Here is a 17,452-nt window from a genome sequence, read left to right as displayed (position 1 = left end):
GCTGATGGAGGCATTGATGACTTACTAGCAATGCTATCTACTACTGATGGAGTCATTGATAACTTACTAGCAATGCTATCTACTGCTGTTGGAGGCATTGATGACTTACCAGCAATGCTATCTTCTGCTGATTGAGGCACTGATGACCTACTAGCAATGTTATCTACTGCTGATGGAGGCATTGATGACCTACTAGCAATGCTATCTTCTGTTGATGGAGGCATTGATGACTTACTAGCTATGTTATCTACTGCTGATGGAGGCATTGATGACTTACTAGCGATGCTATCTACTGCTGATGGAGGCATTGATGACTTACTAGTTATGCTATCTACTGCTGATTGAGGCATTGACGACTTACCAGCAATGCTATCTACTGCTGATGGAGGCATTGATGACTTACTAACAATGTTATCTACTGCTGACTGAGGCACTGATGACCTACTAGCAATGCTATCTACTGCTGATGGAGGCATTGATGACCTACTAGCAATGCTATCTACTAGTTGACTAAATGCAATCTAAATGTTATCTACTAGTTGAATGCTATCTACTGCTGATTGAGGCATTGATGACTTACCAGCAATGCTATCTATTGCTGATGGAGGCATTGATGACTTACTAACAATGATATCTACTGCTGATTGAGGCACTGATGACCTACTAGCAATGCTATCTACTGCTGATGGAGGCATTGATAACTTATTAGCAATGATATCTACAGCTGATGGAGGCACTGATGACTTACTAGCAATGCTATCTACTGCTGATGCAGGCATTGATGACCTAATAGCAATGCTATCTACTGCTGGTAGGGGCATTAATGACTTACTAGCTATGCTATCTTCTGCTGATGGGGGCATTGATGACTTACTAGCAATGCTATCTACTGCTGATGGAGGCATTGATGACTTGTTAGCAATGCTATCTACTGCTGATGGAGGCATTGATGACATACTAGCAATGCTATCTACTGCTGATTGAGGCATTGATGACTTACTAGCAATGCTATCTACTGCTGATGGAGGCATTGATGACATACTAGCAATGCTATCTACTGCTGATGGAGACATTGATGACATACTAGTAATGCTATCTACTGCTGATGGAGGCATTGATGACCTACCAGCAATGCTATCTATTGCTGATTGAGGCATTGATAACTTATTAGCAATGCTATCTTCTGTGGATGGGGGCATTGATGATTTATTAGCTATGCTATCTACTGCTGATCGAGGCATTGATGACTTAGTGACAATGCTATCTATTGCTGATGGAGGCATTGATGACATACTAGTAATGCTATCTACTGCTGATGGAGGCACTGATGACTTACCAGCAATGCTATCTACTGCTGATGGAGGCATTGATGACTTACTAGCAATGCTATCTACTGCTGATTGAGGCATTGATGACATACTAGTAATGCTTTCTTCTGCGGATGGAGGCATTGATGACTTACTAGCAATGCTATCTACTGCTGATGGAGGCATTGATGACTTACTAGTAATGCTATCTACTGCTGATGGAGGCATTGATGACTTACTAGCAATGCTATCTACTGCTGATTGAGGCATTGATGACATACTAGTAATGCTTTCTTCTGCGGATGGAGGCATTGATGACTTACTAGCAATGCTATCTATTGCTGATTGAGGCACTGATGCCTTACTAGCAATGCTATCTACTGTTGATGGAGGCACTGATGACTTACTAGCAAAGCTATCTTCTGATGGAGGCACCGATGACTTACTAACAGTGCCATCTACTGCTGATGGTGGCATTGTTTACCTACCTAGCAATGCTATCTACTGCTGATATACAGTATGCACTGATGACTCACCAGCAATGCTATCTACTGCAGATGGAGGCATTGATAACTTATTAGCAATGCTATCTACTGCTGATCGATGCAAATCGGCACAAATCGATGCAAATGCCCTCAAAACTTGTATGGTTTAAATGGCAGCATGCTCAGGAAGAGTTCCTACATCCAAGTAGCAAGGCGGGTGACAACCTTATATCGTTTTGTTGAGAATGTTACAATTGTTTAAAAGAAAAAATGTTATCTTAACGGCAGCACATCACATCAAAGCTCCCATTGGGCGCCCATTCCTTTTCAAAGGAATTTTTATTGATATTCAAAGCCATTGGATAAGGCAAGCAGGAAATGAAAACGACGTCAATATCTGCGACACATTGTTGCTTAACAATTGGCCTTGCCCATGACCTGCATTTAATATTATTATGTTTTGATGAGTCCAAGTGTGTAAAAATATTAGATACAAAACATAGGCCTACGCCCAATATTTATTGGTCTCGCTATGAGTTTTAAAATATTGGACGAGACGTACCAATAAATATGGGCTCAATCGATCCAATTTTATATCACAATATTGGGCAAACTACGGGTCACTGCCACTTAAAAGTGCATCACATCAAGATAACGTAAATATTTACACATGCAATATGCTTATCGAACCATTAAGGGTAGACGAGGTATTGTTGGTCGAAGCAACCTAAAAATCGATTTTCATTATCTAGATCCATATATTATTGAAAATTAACACATTGGTGTTTTGCAAAAGTTCATTCTACAAATCGTATACTTTGCAAACTTGCTTAATTTATTGTTGTTAATGAGTTATGTGCGTTTTACAAAAGTGTTGTTGTTTCAGCCCTCTTTACAACATAACTCAAGAACCGCAACACCTATAAAAGTATATCTGTGATATTTCAATTCTTCTACACACTCGCTATGAATTGAGCAGTGCAGTTTTTGCCAAAGCTCACTACCATTCGTAAGATGCTGTGAACTACCAAATCACAACAGTTTAAAATAATTAATAACCTTAACATGATGACCTTTGAACATATACAATATTGCATGGAATGATGGTAAGGTTTTTCGGTTCGCAATTTATCGAGCAGCACATAATTGGCCTCAGTTTTATATGCACGTAGCCTCATGTACTATCCATTTCCGGCTTCCCATACATGCAGTAAGTAGGTCATCCACTTTCCATGTGAACTGAAAGAATGGATGTTACAGCAGACGATAAAACGCCTTTAATGAACAAAACTTACAGCCGTAAAAGGTAAGTGAATTGTAGAGTTTGACACTCATTTTGATGAACGCTTTAAACGTCATGTCATGAATGAACTATACTCCCCATTCCAGAAAAATACAGCACTAATTTTTTGGGATTAAAAAATTATTATCAAGTTCTACCAAATGAAACATAGCTCAATCCTAATCATTCATTCAGTCCGAACTGGAGATAAAAGAAAAAGTTCACCATTTTACTAATTTCTTGAAAAAAGAGCCAAAAACATGCATTTCGGCATGTTTTCTGACAATCGAGTCACAAAAATCAGAGTACAAGTCTAAGCATTCAAAATCTGGAGTATGCCCAAATTTTGCTCTAATTTTAACTTTTTTGGTGTTACTTTAATAAATGGTTGGTTATAGAATGAAACATGTCTTTTCCAAAAATTAGAATGCATAAACTGAAATTAGTCTTAGTACTGGTACAAGTCTTTGGGCTTGATTGTCACAGCATATATGAAAACACCCTAAAACGCATGTTTTTGGCCCTTATTTCCACAAATTGGCTATATATTAAATTTTGACTTTTATTGCTAGTTAAGACTAACTAAAGGATTAGGATTTAGCTATATTTCATGTGGCAAAACAGGATAATATTTTTTTTATTCAAAAAATTAGTTCTGTATTTTTCTGGAATAGGGAGTAGGCCCGGGCATGAACCATCATGGCAGAGCTAACAGGGCCAGTATTGGATACAACACAGGGAGAAGACAAATTGTGCGTTCGTGAAAGGTATTTTGTATGGCAGATGGTTGGACACAATAATATTTCTTGGCTTTTCTATTGAAAAGCCGCTCATCATATGAAAAGTTTGACTTTTCGTATTGAAGATATAGATTTTTTCCCAAAAAACACCAAAAAAGTAGGTCTGGGGATGTATATCTTCAATATGAAAGGTCTAAATTTTCAATTGATGGTCGGCTTTTAACCCCAGCTACATACACTATAAGTACATCATTGAATAATCATTAGACATGTTAGATTTCGAGGACTGTTAAATATCAAAAATATCCAATTTTAATAATTTGCCAATAATTATTTGATATCAGAAGGACATTCAAATCCAGAACTGATATCAGTTCCCACAAAAAATACTGTGCAAACGTTGCTATCCAATTCCTTAAAGGGCCCCATCAATTTTTATTACAACAGCGAGGTGATTCTAGACACTCTCACTTTCCTGGTTGATTGTTCACAAGTCGCAATTTAAAATTTTACTCTGTTTCAGAAACACCCTTTTAGCTCTACTGTTAATTGGTGTGATCATTTCTGCAGTGCTCATTGGATATTGCGTAGAGTTCTTCTTACACCGCTGTCAAGGAAATGCAAAGGAAGATACTGCTATAGCCGATTTGTTAATACGATCTGTTAGTGCAAAAAATATCGAAGAAAACTTGAAGTAAGTCAATAATTAATGAATAAAATCATGTACTATAGTAGCCATCGTTTCTATCCATTCCACTCTGAATCGGGAAAGTTTTTCATCCCTTAAACATGTTAAAGGCTTTATCAGTGATCGATCAGAACACCATAAATTTCACTGAGCAAAAAATAGATCTTTGCATATTTGGAACAACAATAGAGGTTATCCATTTTACTCAATGCACGACCACATTGTTACCTGCATGACTTTGACGACCACAGAATTACCTGCATGACTTTGGCGGGCTATTTTGAAACAGTTATGGTTGCACATGCCGGTCATAGTGCAGTTTTGTCCACGGCAAATTCACCGTGACCTTTTCAGCCATAAACCCGCTTAGTGAAGATTAAACCGAAATATGCAGTACTAAACCATTATAGTAATCGATGGTCCAATGCACATTTCTTACGACGTGATAATATTAATCCAATGAGCGATCGAATTGTCCGCTACGCGTACGGTCGACTAATCCAATCGATAATGGCGCTATTGACATGTACGGGTGGAGCTCCACTGACTGAGTTTTGGGGATTTTTCACTGGTTTGCTATCATTTACTCATCAAGGCGCTCCACCGTTATTATAAGAACTATGCTAATAATTGTAGAAAATAAACCATACTTGATTGACAGAAAGTACTAAATTTGTACCTATTACGGTTTGGTGGCACTTCTCTTCCAAACGCGACCAAGTCAGGGCGGCCCGGTGAAGCAAAATGTGCATTGGATTTTAACACGGGAGTTTGGATAAGATGCTAGATTTCCTTTCTCATACAAATGCATGCTCCCCCGTTATTAAAGCTTATACCGGATTAAAAATTCAGATATTTTGAAAAGAATAATTAGTAATTGAAACATAGAGCAAGTACTAAAATCAGAGCTTTTATACTTTTTGATATATGACGCTAACTAGTCCATCTCCTATACCCACAGCACAGCGCTACTAGTATGGGTCAATTACCTATGTGAATGCCCCTGTGTTGTGTGCATACATGTAGTTAACAATAACTGCATGATGTACTTCCTAAACAAGGTATAGCAGTTGCTGGTAGGATACGCAGCTTATAGAGCACGGATAACCTCTATAGATGTGCCAAGGAACCGAACGAAGAGCAATCATGAAGCAATCATGTACAAACTCATGATATTCTCAATCCTGTAGGGTTTTGTCTGCTGTTCCACACTTGGCGGGAACACCAGAAGGTCTCAAGACGGCAGAATATGTTCGAGACAAATGGTTGGAGCAAGGGCTTGATTCAGCTAAACTGGTTCCCTATAATGTCATGTTGAGCTATCCAAATCCTGATTTACCGAATAAGGTGAGATTATGCAAAAAAAAAACGACAACAATATAACAGTGTACATGGTGTATCATTTTCATATGTCCAAAACTTTAAACCACCAGAAGTGTGACTGTTTCGCAACGGACTTAAATTTCGCAATGACTTATTATAACTCGGATTTCTTTAACTCGGACTCCGAGTATGCTGGGAGTCATTACTCCCTGGGTATTACTCGTATTTGTGACCCCGCAGAACTACATGTATATAAAAGTGTATTCTTGCTCATATTACGTAAATTTCGGACCCAACCATTCTTTTACGCGCGATTGGGAACTCCACAGGAGTCTTCATGACTGGGCTTCAAGGAAACGATATGCTTAAAATCGTGCATCCTAGAGCCTTTCATAGATTGCATACAATTTGCCAGTTCAACATAGCCCGAAACATTATGACCCTACTTGTTCAGTAGACCTCAGTACAGGTCTCCGTGAGGAAAAGGCAGTTGAAATCTTAGTGAAGGAGGTGTGAGTACCTCGGGCTAAAGTAGAACCTCCAGAAATAGAAAACACGGACTCTAAAAGACAAAGTGGCGAGCTAACCGGCCTTCCTCCTTAAACCACGCACATTTTATTTCTGCACAGAAACATGTAGTCAGACTGTGCTTCACCAACCTATTATACCGAATCCTTATAGCAATACATCAGAAAATCTTGTTTGTTTGTTTAAGTGATCTTTACGTGGTTACCCGACAACGACCCAAAGGAGAGGGCTACCGCTCGCACTGCCCGCATCTTCGGTCTATAAGCTGATAGACCAATTTGAATCAACTTTTACGTCTTTCAGGAAAGTCCATCTTGTAAGACTTGCGTGCTTTGTTTTTGCAGGTATCTTTATTGGAAAATGGAACGGAAATCTTTCATTCAGCGCTGGAAGAGAAAATTCTACGACCGGAGGATGACAATCCTAACATCGTGCCGCCATTTAATGCTTACTCTTATCAAGGAGAAATAGAGGTATGAAACATCCCCCATATTTGATTTTTCAACAAGATTTGCAAACTCTCCATGGACAGCTATGGACCTAATGCTTGAATTCTCATGACGTAGTACACAGTGTCATCGCCCCGATATCTTCATGGCAGAAATCGCCATGGTAGGTAGAATCCACAGCCACGCATGGCCATTTTGTTCCGACCTTTGAGACGCATAATTAGCCGAGGGACATGACTAAGGCTACTCACAATAGCCGGGTAATTGATTTCTCTGTGCGTGAGTAAGCTTGTCATACGCCATTCAATGGTCATCGACTTTTATACTGCCTCCACGGGAGTAGTGAGTGCAGCTATATAGCCTACTACGCGCTGTAGTCCATACAGGACCAACGCAATATAAAATTAGAATTTTGGTCATTTTTTGAGTCAAGACGCAAGCTTCTTTCTCAAGACGCTAGCTAACGACTATCATATATGTTCAACACGTATATTCAAGTGCAAGGAACCAGATCTGGATTCTTCAGACGAAATCATTTACGGGAGATATTCATCATTTTCTACCCCGGTATCCAAAGATTTTCGTCTGAATATCAAAATCGTGCATAGCACATTCACGTGTATTGATCCCGGGTATTTATTTTAGTATCTCTGCTGTACCAAGTAATTATTAGCCAGGCGATGTCGGTGTGTAGTGTATACTACAGTCAGCACAATAAACAGATAAATAAGTTATCATGTCATGAATGACTTTTGAGCCAAAGTGAGGGTCAATTTCAAAAATCATTGTAACCATAATGACCCCAAGGATATTTTCGTTAATTTGAGCCCTTGTTCATGTTCGTTGAATATGGAAACTGATGAATACACTATACACACACTGGCCAAAAGTATATTGCAACATCACTGAAAAAAGAAGAGGCAAACTGTAAATTGAACATTCACATTACGTATATAAAGTCTGCACAAAAAGTAACTCAGCTGTTATAAATACGCCTATAGATTCAGAACTAACAATTGTTTTCACAATATTTCAACATAGAGAGAATGATGATTTATTTACACGCATTTTGATACCCCATTCGTCAAATGTCGTTCAATATTAACAACACCGTAGTGCTTTTACAGAAAAATATCCGAATTTAAAAGTTGCAGTTTACAGCGATCAATGGTTATAATGCCAGCACTGTAAACACGTAAAGCCCGCCATTATCTTCGCGCTTAGGGAGCGATCGTTATTTATGGCAGGGGGGAAATGGGTAAATTTAGGGGGGAACACAAATTTTTTTGTGGTCTTGAGGGGGGAACCTGAAATTTTTAGTTGAACCAGGAGGGGGGATTGTTAAATTTTAAATGGAGAAAATTGGAAAAACAAGGGGGAACGCGAAAATTTTGAGCGGACGCGAGGGGGGAACGCGAAATTTTTTGTCGATATTTTTGCCAAAACACCCATTCCCCCCTGCCGTAAATAACGATCGGTCCCTTACTTCAAATCAATACAAATAACTGCAACTTTTAAATTACGGTATTTTTCTTTCAAAACACTGCTGTATTGTCAATATTGAACAAAATTGAACAAATGGGGTATCAAAATGCGCGTAAATAAATCATTCTTCTTTTTATGTTAAAATATTGTGAAAACAATTATAGTTCTGAATCTATAAGCGTATATATAACAGCTGAGTTACTTTTTGTGCAGACTTTAGATGGCAATGTTCTTTGCATGAAATGAGTAAGATTAGGCTGCACAATGGGATGGAAGGTTTCATCTGAGGTGACACCATGCGAGTATTCCAGCGCAATGGCGAAAAGATATAAATCTGTTTGAATGCAGAGACGATTAAACTTTAGTCCACAAAATGTCCAGATTCATTTGCAATGGTCGCCAAATGTTTAATTGGTTTCTGCATCGGGAAAATGGTGATAGGAGATCGATTCATGAATGTGTCGGGTGGAAGGGTCTTCAGGTCTGGGAGACACTAGCTATCCCATAAGGCTCCTGCTGACCTTGAATCATACCAAAAACATATTGTGTGTTCATTTCAAAATTGTTGTGATTATGTCCTTTACGTGTCTTTAAATATTATTGTAATTGAAATTCCTGAGTTCACCAACCCTTGCAAGACGTCGGACATCTTTGACTGTTATTTTGGCGATCATTGTAAAGGCATCTACACATTATGTGAACAAAAGCTTTTCAGGGCTGTCAACTTTTTGGAATTGCTTGCGCATGGCGTGAGACTGAGGCGTACCGGGATATGTCGACTACAATGTTCATTTTGACCCATGATTATTTGAGCCATGGCGTTCGAGAATCTGGTTTTGATGATGCGTGAGATTTTACTCATTTTCCAGCGTTTTGCGTGAGATTTACTACCTAGGAGTGAGATTATACTACCTCGGCGTGAGACCGTGAGAAAGTGACCCAATGCGTGAGAGTTGACAGCCCTGAGTTTTTTCGTCTCTACTTCAAACGGATTTCCATCATTCCACCTGCAATCACTATACGCGCATGATGTCACCATAGGGAACACCTTACATCCCATTGATTAACCTGATCTTACTTATATCATGCAACCACAGGTTGGCCCATGTGACCCACTGATTTGCCCGTGTGGTTGTCTTTTATAGTGCCTAGGCGCCTATATAAGTTCTTGACCTGTGTCACTCCTCATGGGCTATTGTTCACTCTAGCAACAACAAAAAAAGAAAGAACATTGCCATATACAGGGTGAGTAAAAAAAAAGTTCAATAGAGCAATGAATCGATATTTATGTAAGAGCCACTTTGAACTTTCCAATTATTGAAAGTTTCTATAAATGCCACACTCAATAGTCACCTGTTGTGAAAAAATGAAGTCAATCACATCTACCGTTTCATTTTTATGAGTTCTTTTGCTACGATACCCAATTTCATTATTTGTCCACGATGTACCATGTATTTTGAATGAGAGAACACAATGCACGATAACGGCACCAGCTCTGAAACTGACTTTAACTTAAATAAGGTTGATTTTTACGTTATTTTAATTTCTTTTTTCTGTTCAAACAAACGTTTTAACATTACTTTAAGTCCTTCATATCTCAGTCGACTCCAACTCCAGTTTTTTTAATCCCAGTATGTCCAACTTACTGGAAATTTTATAATTCACTCCACTCCAATTTGCGCGCATTTCATTTCGACATTTGAAAAAATCCGCCTGCAAATGTGTATGTTTTTGATAGAGAAAAAACATCTTTAAAGTTCCTTAAACAAGACCAAGGACAATAACAATTTGGGTGCTCCATTTTATTTAAATGCCATTGAGATTAAGAAAATAGCAGTTGTTCCAAATCTACCTTACACAGAGTGGGCTGACTTTCAAATTTTAGATGTTTCTTGGACAAACATTAAAATTGGGTATCGCTATAAAATGTGTCATCAAAATAAAACGGTAAATGCTAATTCCTTGGTTTTTTCACACAAGGTCACTAATTGATATATCATTTATAAAATGTTTTAAAACCTATAAGGTTCAAATCGGATCTTAAATAAAAATGGATTCTTTTCTCTATTGCACTTTTTTTGACTCACCCTGTGGTACGTGATGTAAAATCGAGGACATTGGATGAATGTTCAATTTCCAGTGCCGATTTCTTCTTTTTTCAGCAACAGTGTTTTGTAGTTTGATCTACCCACTCCTCTGTTTTTGTTTGTTTTGTTTTTTTATGTCAAGACATATCAAGGCATTAACAGCTGTTATCATTACAATAAAGCTGACGGGTTGACGTCTAGATAGCTGTTAACCCAGCAAACACATAACGTTTTCGACATCATTCACAAAAGGTTATAAAAGGTTGTCAGAAACGTTTAAATGTCGGGTTATATAAAGGGTATAGTAAGAGTGTAAAACGTTTTCATAACCTTAAAAACATTTTTGATAATCTACTGCTCAGCAAACAAAAATGTTTTACAGAAAACGTTTAAATGTCGGGTTATATAAAGGTTATAAAAACGTTTTAATAACATTCCAAAAACATTCTTGAAAACTTGATACAAAACATTCTAAACAGAATGTTATTTTGGGGTTGAAAAAATATTTTGCGAAAAATGTTTGGCCAAAATATTTTCAATAACGTTTTAAAAACGTTTTCATGACCTTTATATAACCCGACATTTAAATGTTATTAAAAGGTTTTGAAACAAACATTTTAAGAACATTTCTGTGTTTGCTGGGTTCAAATATTTTAACATAATGTTACTTATAAAGTATTGACAAAATATTTGGCAAAAATGTTTGCAAAAATAGTTTAAAATAACATTTTTTGAAAACATTTTAAAAATAGTGTTGTAGTGTGTTTTCATACAAAACGTTTTAAAACGTTATCATGACCTTTATATAACCCGACATTTTAATGTTATTAAAACGTTTTTACCTAAACCAAAAGCCAAAATATAACTTATTTAAAACGTTTTTAAAACGTTTTTGTGTTTGCTGGGAACTTCCTTTTTGAAGCTTACCGTTTCACAATTTCTGGAATGTGAGTGTATTCCATGTGCGGGCTGTAGATGGAATCAAGGGCCGTTCATGACTAATAATGTTATGTAACATTCTCTTTATATTAAATGCCATCCGTCTATATACACTGAGCCAAAAAAGAAACTGTTTTCACAAGGTCATATCTTCAAATCCTGTCCTTCAGAAATAACCAAAATTACACATAGGATTTTCTCAATACTCTACTCTAAACACATGTCAGTAACCAAGCAGTTGTCCAACTGAACACAACAGCAAAAGGCACTCATGGAACAGCTTCCTGGACCACATTCACAGCCCAATAATTGGCACCTAGCAAAAGAAATCTTTGAGAATCGTTGAACAAGGTCCTTGCACAGATGACAATTCCCAAAGAGTAAGTGGAATAGTGTGGAACAAGACCTGTTTCTTAAAGAAGGTGCGTGAAAAGCAGAAAGCAGCACCGTTTTGTAAATTATCATCTGTTCAACGATTCTTCCAGATTTCTTTTGCTGGATGCCAATTATTGGGAAAGCTATTCCGTGTCAGTGCATTTTGCTGTTGTGTTAGTTGGACAACTGCTTGGTTACTGACGTGTGTTTAGAATAGAGTATTAAAGTAATCCTATGTGTAATTTTGATTCATTTTTATGGACAGGATTTTCAGATATGACCTTGTGAAAAATGATAAGTTTCTTTTTGAGTCCAGTTTATAATACTCATGATCCTTTCTGCAGGGTAACCTTGTTTACGTTAACTATGGTCGTCACGAAGACTTCAAATATTTACAGGAAAACTACCCAGAAATTAACATCAATGGAAGTATCGTCATTGTAAAATACGGGTATTTGTTCAGAGGTACTAAAGTAAGTTTGCATTCTTTATTCAATCATTCTTTATTAATCATATCATAAAATCACACAAAAATTAACAAAAGACATGATGCAGTCATGTCTACAGTAGAATTCATCTCGACCTTTGCAGGACTTAAACCCCATTAAAAGCTATTAAACCAAGATAACACTCATTGAAACAGCTCAACTGATTAAATCGGATCTTCTCTGGTTGTGCACATGTGTCTGTTTTGCATGTGCGATATCGCAATAAAGCTGGTATTATAGCTTCAGTTGGGTAACCGATTACAAAGGAAACGAAAGGAAACAATGGTATGTGGACCTTTGTTCACGAAATGAGACAATGGCCTGCTTTTTGTTAACCAGCATTCTTGAAAATGAGCAACATAATGATTGTTGACTTAACACGGTTTGGAAATAATTTCTTCATATTTTTGGTGTTATCTGTCGTTTACATATCCTTCCTAAAACACAAAAGTGCGACCCTCTCCAAACACCTAAATTAGCTAAAAATTTAGGACATGTTACAAAACTATATTAACTAGAATTTCATGGAATAGTTTAAATGTAGCTTGTACCGTTTTTTTGTAGCATCCTTCAGAACGGAGTGGTCCGTTACAAATATAGCTCAATATTTTCGGTCAAATCTCCATTCAATTCTCGCTATTCGCAATAAGGGCGCCGCCAGCGGTTTGCGATGTAATCGTGATGTATCATGGGAAAAGGTCGACATCCAAGTCCGCGCAATACGAATATTACCATGCTATTACATAGGAACACGTGACAATATTTTTTAGTTTGTCAAAATAAAGGTGTTACACGCGAATCGATACTCAATAATACTTAATAATGTGATTTGAAATGTGCACAATTAATTTTTTCTCTATCGATTTGCGTGTAATACCGTTATATTGACAAACTAAAAGATATTGTCACGTGTTCCTATGTAATAGCATGGTAATATTCGTATTGCGCGGACTTGGATGTCGACCTTTTCCCATGATACATCACGATTTTTCCCATGATACATCGCAAACCGCTGGCGGCGCCCTTATTGCGAATAGCGAGAATTAACACGGGGAGTTGGCTAGCTATGAGCTAGCTATGCTTTGCCCTCACTCATATTCTACGAAAGTGCGACCCCTTCTGAACATCTAACCTAGCTGTAATTTTAGGTCATGTTAGAGAAATATATTTGCTAGAAGTTTGGAGAATAGTTTAAATATTGGCCGGTTATTTTTCACACAGTGATGTTAACTAGGCAAATGCAATATACTTCTAACATAGACTATTTGTAAAGGTCGCGCGTCAATGGTGAGAGCACTGTGTATTGTGTATAGGAAAACGGACAGTAACTGCAGTATGAATGTACGAACACCCCCAGGACACGCTGAAAACCTACGTTGGTTAAGTAGCTGCGTCCCAATGAGCTCATTGCGGGCGTTCCAGATCGTGAAGCTACTGACGAGCACGCGATCTTACTAATCTCCCGAAACAATTGCTTGGCGAATTTGGCTCCAGCAAACTTGAAGGTATCGCGCAATCTCACCACGTTCTCATTTGCAACCAGACCCCTGGACCCAATTTCAAAACAGGTCAGGTAAAATGATAACTAAAAGAAAATTAAAATGGTATATATATCTGAAAAATGATGTTAAAAGTCGTAGATGTATCCCAAATAAATTTTAATTTCAAAAGACATCTATAAGTCATCTATATTGGGTATTCAGGACCAGGTATGTCTCAAACCAAGCTTCATCCTGTCAACCGATAACGGTACCTAAGATATAAACCGTAAACGGCTTAGATTCGGCAAAACGATGTTCCCGAGTCCCGACATTGCTGGAACAGAAGGCGATCCGTGCCGGGGATCCATATCGTTCAATTTATAAGATAATGCTGGGAAATGTGAGAATAGAGAATTATATATATTGTACTGTGTATTAATTACTTATAGGTCAAACTTGCTCAAAAGGCAGGTGCAATAGGCGTGATTTTGTATTCCGATCCGGCAGAATATGCATTGGAAGGGGAATCCTATGTCTACCCATCAAGTTGGTGGTTGCCGGGAACAGGGGTACAGAGGGGTAATGTATTTGATAGTGATGCAAAGGGCGATCCAGTTACCCCTGGATACCCAGCTAAACGTAAGTCATAGACAGACGAAAAGATCACGGTGTGACAGACATTGTTGCGTGTTGTGTGTTGGCTACGTAATTTAAATATATTAGTATGTGCCTACCAGAGGGACAAATTCTGGAGTTTATAACTGTATGATAAGGCCAATTTCAATTAGAATCAAAGCAAATGAATCAATAATTATTACACCGCCGTAACGTTAGTGACGTGTTGAGTACCCTCAATTGCGCGCGAAATATTTGATATTTTTACCTGAAAGTGTGCGTAAGAAAGGCTTTACAAGCATCTTTATACCGCATAGTGCACATGTTAAGCACGGAACTTTAATTGTCACTGCACGGATTTTTAATCTCACTGCACGTACGTGCCAGGAGGCACGTTAAAATATCACCAGATTTGCAAATATACATTGGTCCAATGTGACACAAAAGTGAAGCGTTGGAGACACCGTCCAGTCAGCCACTATGATATCACAAGATTATGTAAAAAAATAGTCGTGGTGGCAAGTTAGGGCCCGGCCCCACCATCATTAGTTTATACTCATTTGTTTTCACAGCATATATGTATCGTTTGGACGATGAAGATACAGCCCTTCCAAAAATTCCAGTACATCCTATTGGCTATGACGATGCTAGGCGTTTTCTCCGGTAATAACTTGACACTGGTGTTTTAATAATCTAACATAGGTTATTAAGACGGATTGGAAGGGAGCAAGACCTACCAATATTTTTACGCAAAGATTGAGACAAATAAAGCTGATACACAAGAGGAAGGGTATGGGTTACATAAAGGAGATCCCAAGGCATGATATAAGTGGCTCGGTAGGCGCCCAAAACCTTTTTTTTTACAACTCAAGAATAGCAACACATTATGGAAATATAAATAGTTAAATGGCTAAACTGAAACAATATGGCTCGATCCTGTCTTCACATTCGTTAAGTTGTTTTTAATGATTTTGTCATCAGATTTCACATTATATAATGTTTCGTATTAAATTCTAAAAAATGAGGACGTCCGCAGAAGTTTAAAATAAACATTACTTCTACTATTGTCCCTTAATTCAGTGTAAAATATTGTGACTATCCAGATTATCTTGGAGTGTACGTTTCGTAAATGCTTTTTTCCTTCTGAATATTTTCTAGTGAAATGACAGGGCCAGAAGTTCCGAACGACTGGAGAGGGAATCTAAACATAACGTATCGGTTGGGTCCAGGTTTCACCAATACCAATAGGTTTGTAATATGCATTTTGTTTTTTAAAGCAAAACGAATGATACAATTGAAATAATTATATGTAAACATATATCCAACGGTCTTCACCAATAAACATGGTATTAATTGGAACATTATCACCAATAACATAAAAACAAAAATGTAAGATTTCAATATTATTTTGTAAATATTCTTTTTTCTTTTTCGTCTCTCAATTCAATTTTCACTTTATAGGAAAGTCAAACTTAGTGTTCATTCAAGCCGAGAGCAACGGACAGTTTACAATGTCATTGGAACTATTACGGGCAAGACTGAACCAGGTATCGAAGTTCAAAATACTAAGTAGGCCCATGATCCCTATTTATTTATGCAGTTGCCGGGTCATAATTTTCTGGTACGATTGATTTAAATACAGCAAATTTGGTAGGAACGTGTCAAGAATTTTGTTAGCTTCAGTTTGATACCTCAAATGATTTCGAAATCTTCCAGAATTTAAAGATTTGACGAATATTTGTGCGAATAGTTTTGGAATGTGTTACGCTTTAAGCCTCCAGCATACTTTCCTGCCGCTTGCCGCTGCGGCAAGCGGCTGGGCGTTTCAACCAATGACAAGCATTTATTGTGTCCGTTTGTCTGCAATGCGCGTGCGCCACGCCGCTCAGCGGCAAGCGGCAGGGTAGTATGAAACCAGCATTAGTTTAACCGATCGATGACGCACACTTGCCATGCGTTCACTTGAGCCGAGTGTAACATCCGTAAGCATTTTTACACTTTTTTAAATTGCACCAATATTCTTTTGACACAAGTGGTGTATCAACAAAATTCTTCACACTTTCCAATCAATTTTACGGTGTTTAATCAATCGTATCAAAAATTATGCCCCCGCAAAGAACTATGGACTTAATTTTTGTTCGGTTTTTACATAATATATATATAACGGGTGTGCTACGGAATCTTACTTGCTTTTACCATTTTTTTCCCGCGCGAAAAAGTACTGGCATTGAATATTTTATTTTTTCGACAGATCGTTATGTTATCTTAGGAAATCATAGAGATGCATGGGTGTATGGGGCGATGGATCCATCAAGTGGAACAGCATCATTATTGGAGATAACTAGGGCTTATGGGGAATTAATTGTGTCAGGTAAGTCGACTGTTTACTATTATCTGCTCTAAATTCAGTGTCATCGCCTGCATAATTATTGTCCTGGGTAGGATTGAACCAACCTGGTCAGTCTATAAGCTTCTATATCGCACTGTACCCACATTCGATATTCAATCTATATTACACAGAATATACGGCATATATAGCGCCCTCTATTAGTGCAATTACATTAAGATTACTGTTGGTCAATATTACATTAAGTTTACTTTGAGTCGCAATTACCCCTTTGTTGGTCAATGTTACATTAAGGTAACTGTTGGTCAATGTTACATTGAGGTTACTGTTGGTCAATGTTACATGAAGATTACTCTTGCATTCTTGCTCTGCGGGTCCCTTCTATATTAGAACTCCATTAGTAAAGAACTATGGGAGTCTGGATGTGTGTTGATACCGGGTTCCAGTATCAACAAAAACATCAAGGCCGCAGAGCCGAGGCCGGAGACTCCCATAGTTGAGTTCTGGAGTTCCAATATAGAAAGGCCCAGCAGGGCAGGAAAGCAAGAATAACCTTAAGTATTTCATACTTAGAGACAGCCCGTCAACCATACCTCACAATTTCCCTCATTCTTTAGGCCCTGTCCTCTATCGGGGCTAATTTATAGTTTAAGCTTGATGAATTGAAGCTGCTATCACTATTCGGGAAATGCCCGTCACTGAAGGTCACAACAAAGTCAAATACCGCCGTTCACGGAGAACGGCGGTATACAAGTATACCGACATCATTGCCTTGGTATGATTTTAAAGCTTTGAAGTACAGATTTCAATTATATTATATCTCAAAAAATTGA

At 37.9% G+C, this 17,452-nt stretch overlaps 1 protein-coding gene across 1 annotated transcript in view; it reads left to right on the top strand.

Annotated features, from left to right (window-relative positions):
• Nucleotides 1–2,905: 2,905 nt before the first annotated feature.
• LOC140135514 (putative N-acetylated-alpha-linked acidic dipeptidase) overlaps nucleotides 2,906–17,452 on the top strand; it is a 28,824-nt gene continuing 14,277 nt past the window's right edge. The window contains exons 1-10 of the mRNA XM_072157040.1: nucleotides 2,906–3,098; nucleotides 4,338–4,508; nucleotides 5,693–5,849; nucleotides 6,698–6,826; nucleotides 12,033–12,161; nucleotides 14,107–14,296; nucleotides 14,845–14,935; nucleotides 15,431–15,520; nucleotides 15,734–15,819; nucleotides 16,524–16,643. Of these exons, the coding sequence (XP_072013141.1) occupies nucleotides 3,040–3,098; nucleotides 4,338–4,508; nucleotides 5,693–5,849; nucleotides 6,698–6,826; nucleotides 12,033–12,161; nucleotides 14,107–14,296; nucleotides 14,845–14,935; nucleotides 15,431–15,520; nucleotides 15,734–15,819; nucleotides 16,524–16,643 (1,222 nt within the window). The 5' untranslated portion in view covers nucleotides 2,906–3,039. The remainder of the gene's footprint in view (nucleotides 3,099–4,337; nucleotides 4,509–5,692; nucleotides 5,850–6,697; nucleotides 6,827–12,032; nucleotides 12,162–14,106; nucleotides 14,297–14,844; nucleotides 14,936–15,430; nucleotides 15,521–15,733; nucleotides 15,820–16,523; nucleotides 16,644–17,452) is intronic.

Source organism: Amphiura filiformis, chromosome 16 (genome assembly GCF_039555335.1).
Source record: "Amphiura filiformis chromosome 16, Afil_fr2py, whole genome shotgun sequence".
NCBI classification, from domain to species: domain Eukaryota; kingdom Metazoa; phylum Echinodermata; class Ophiuroidea; order Amphilepidida; family Amphiuridae; genus Amphiura; species Amphiura filiformis.
This window is presented reverse-complemented; position numbering and strand designations above follow the sequence as displayed.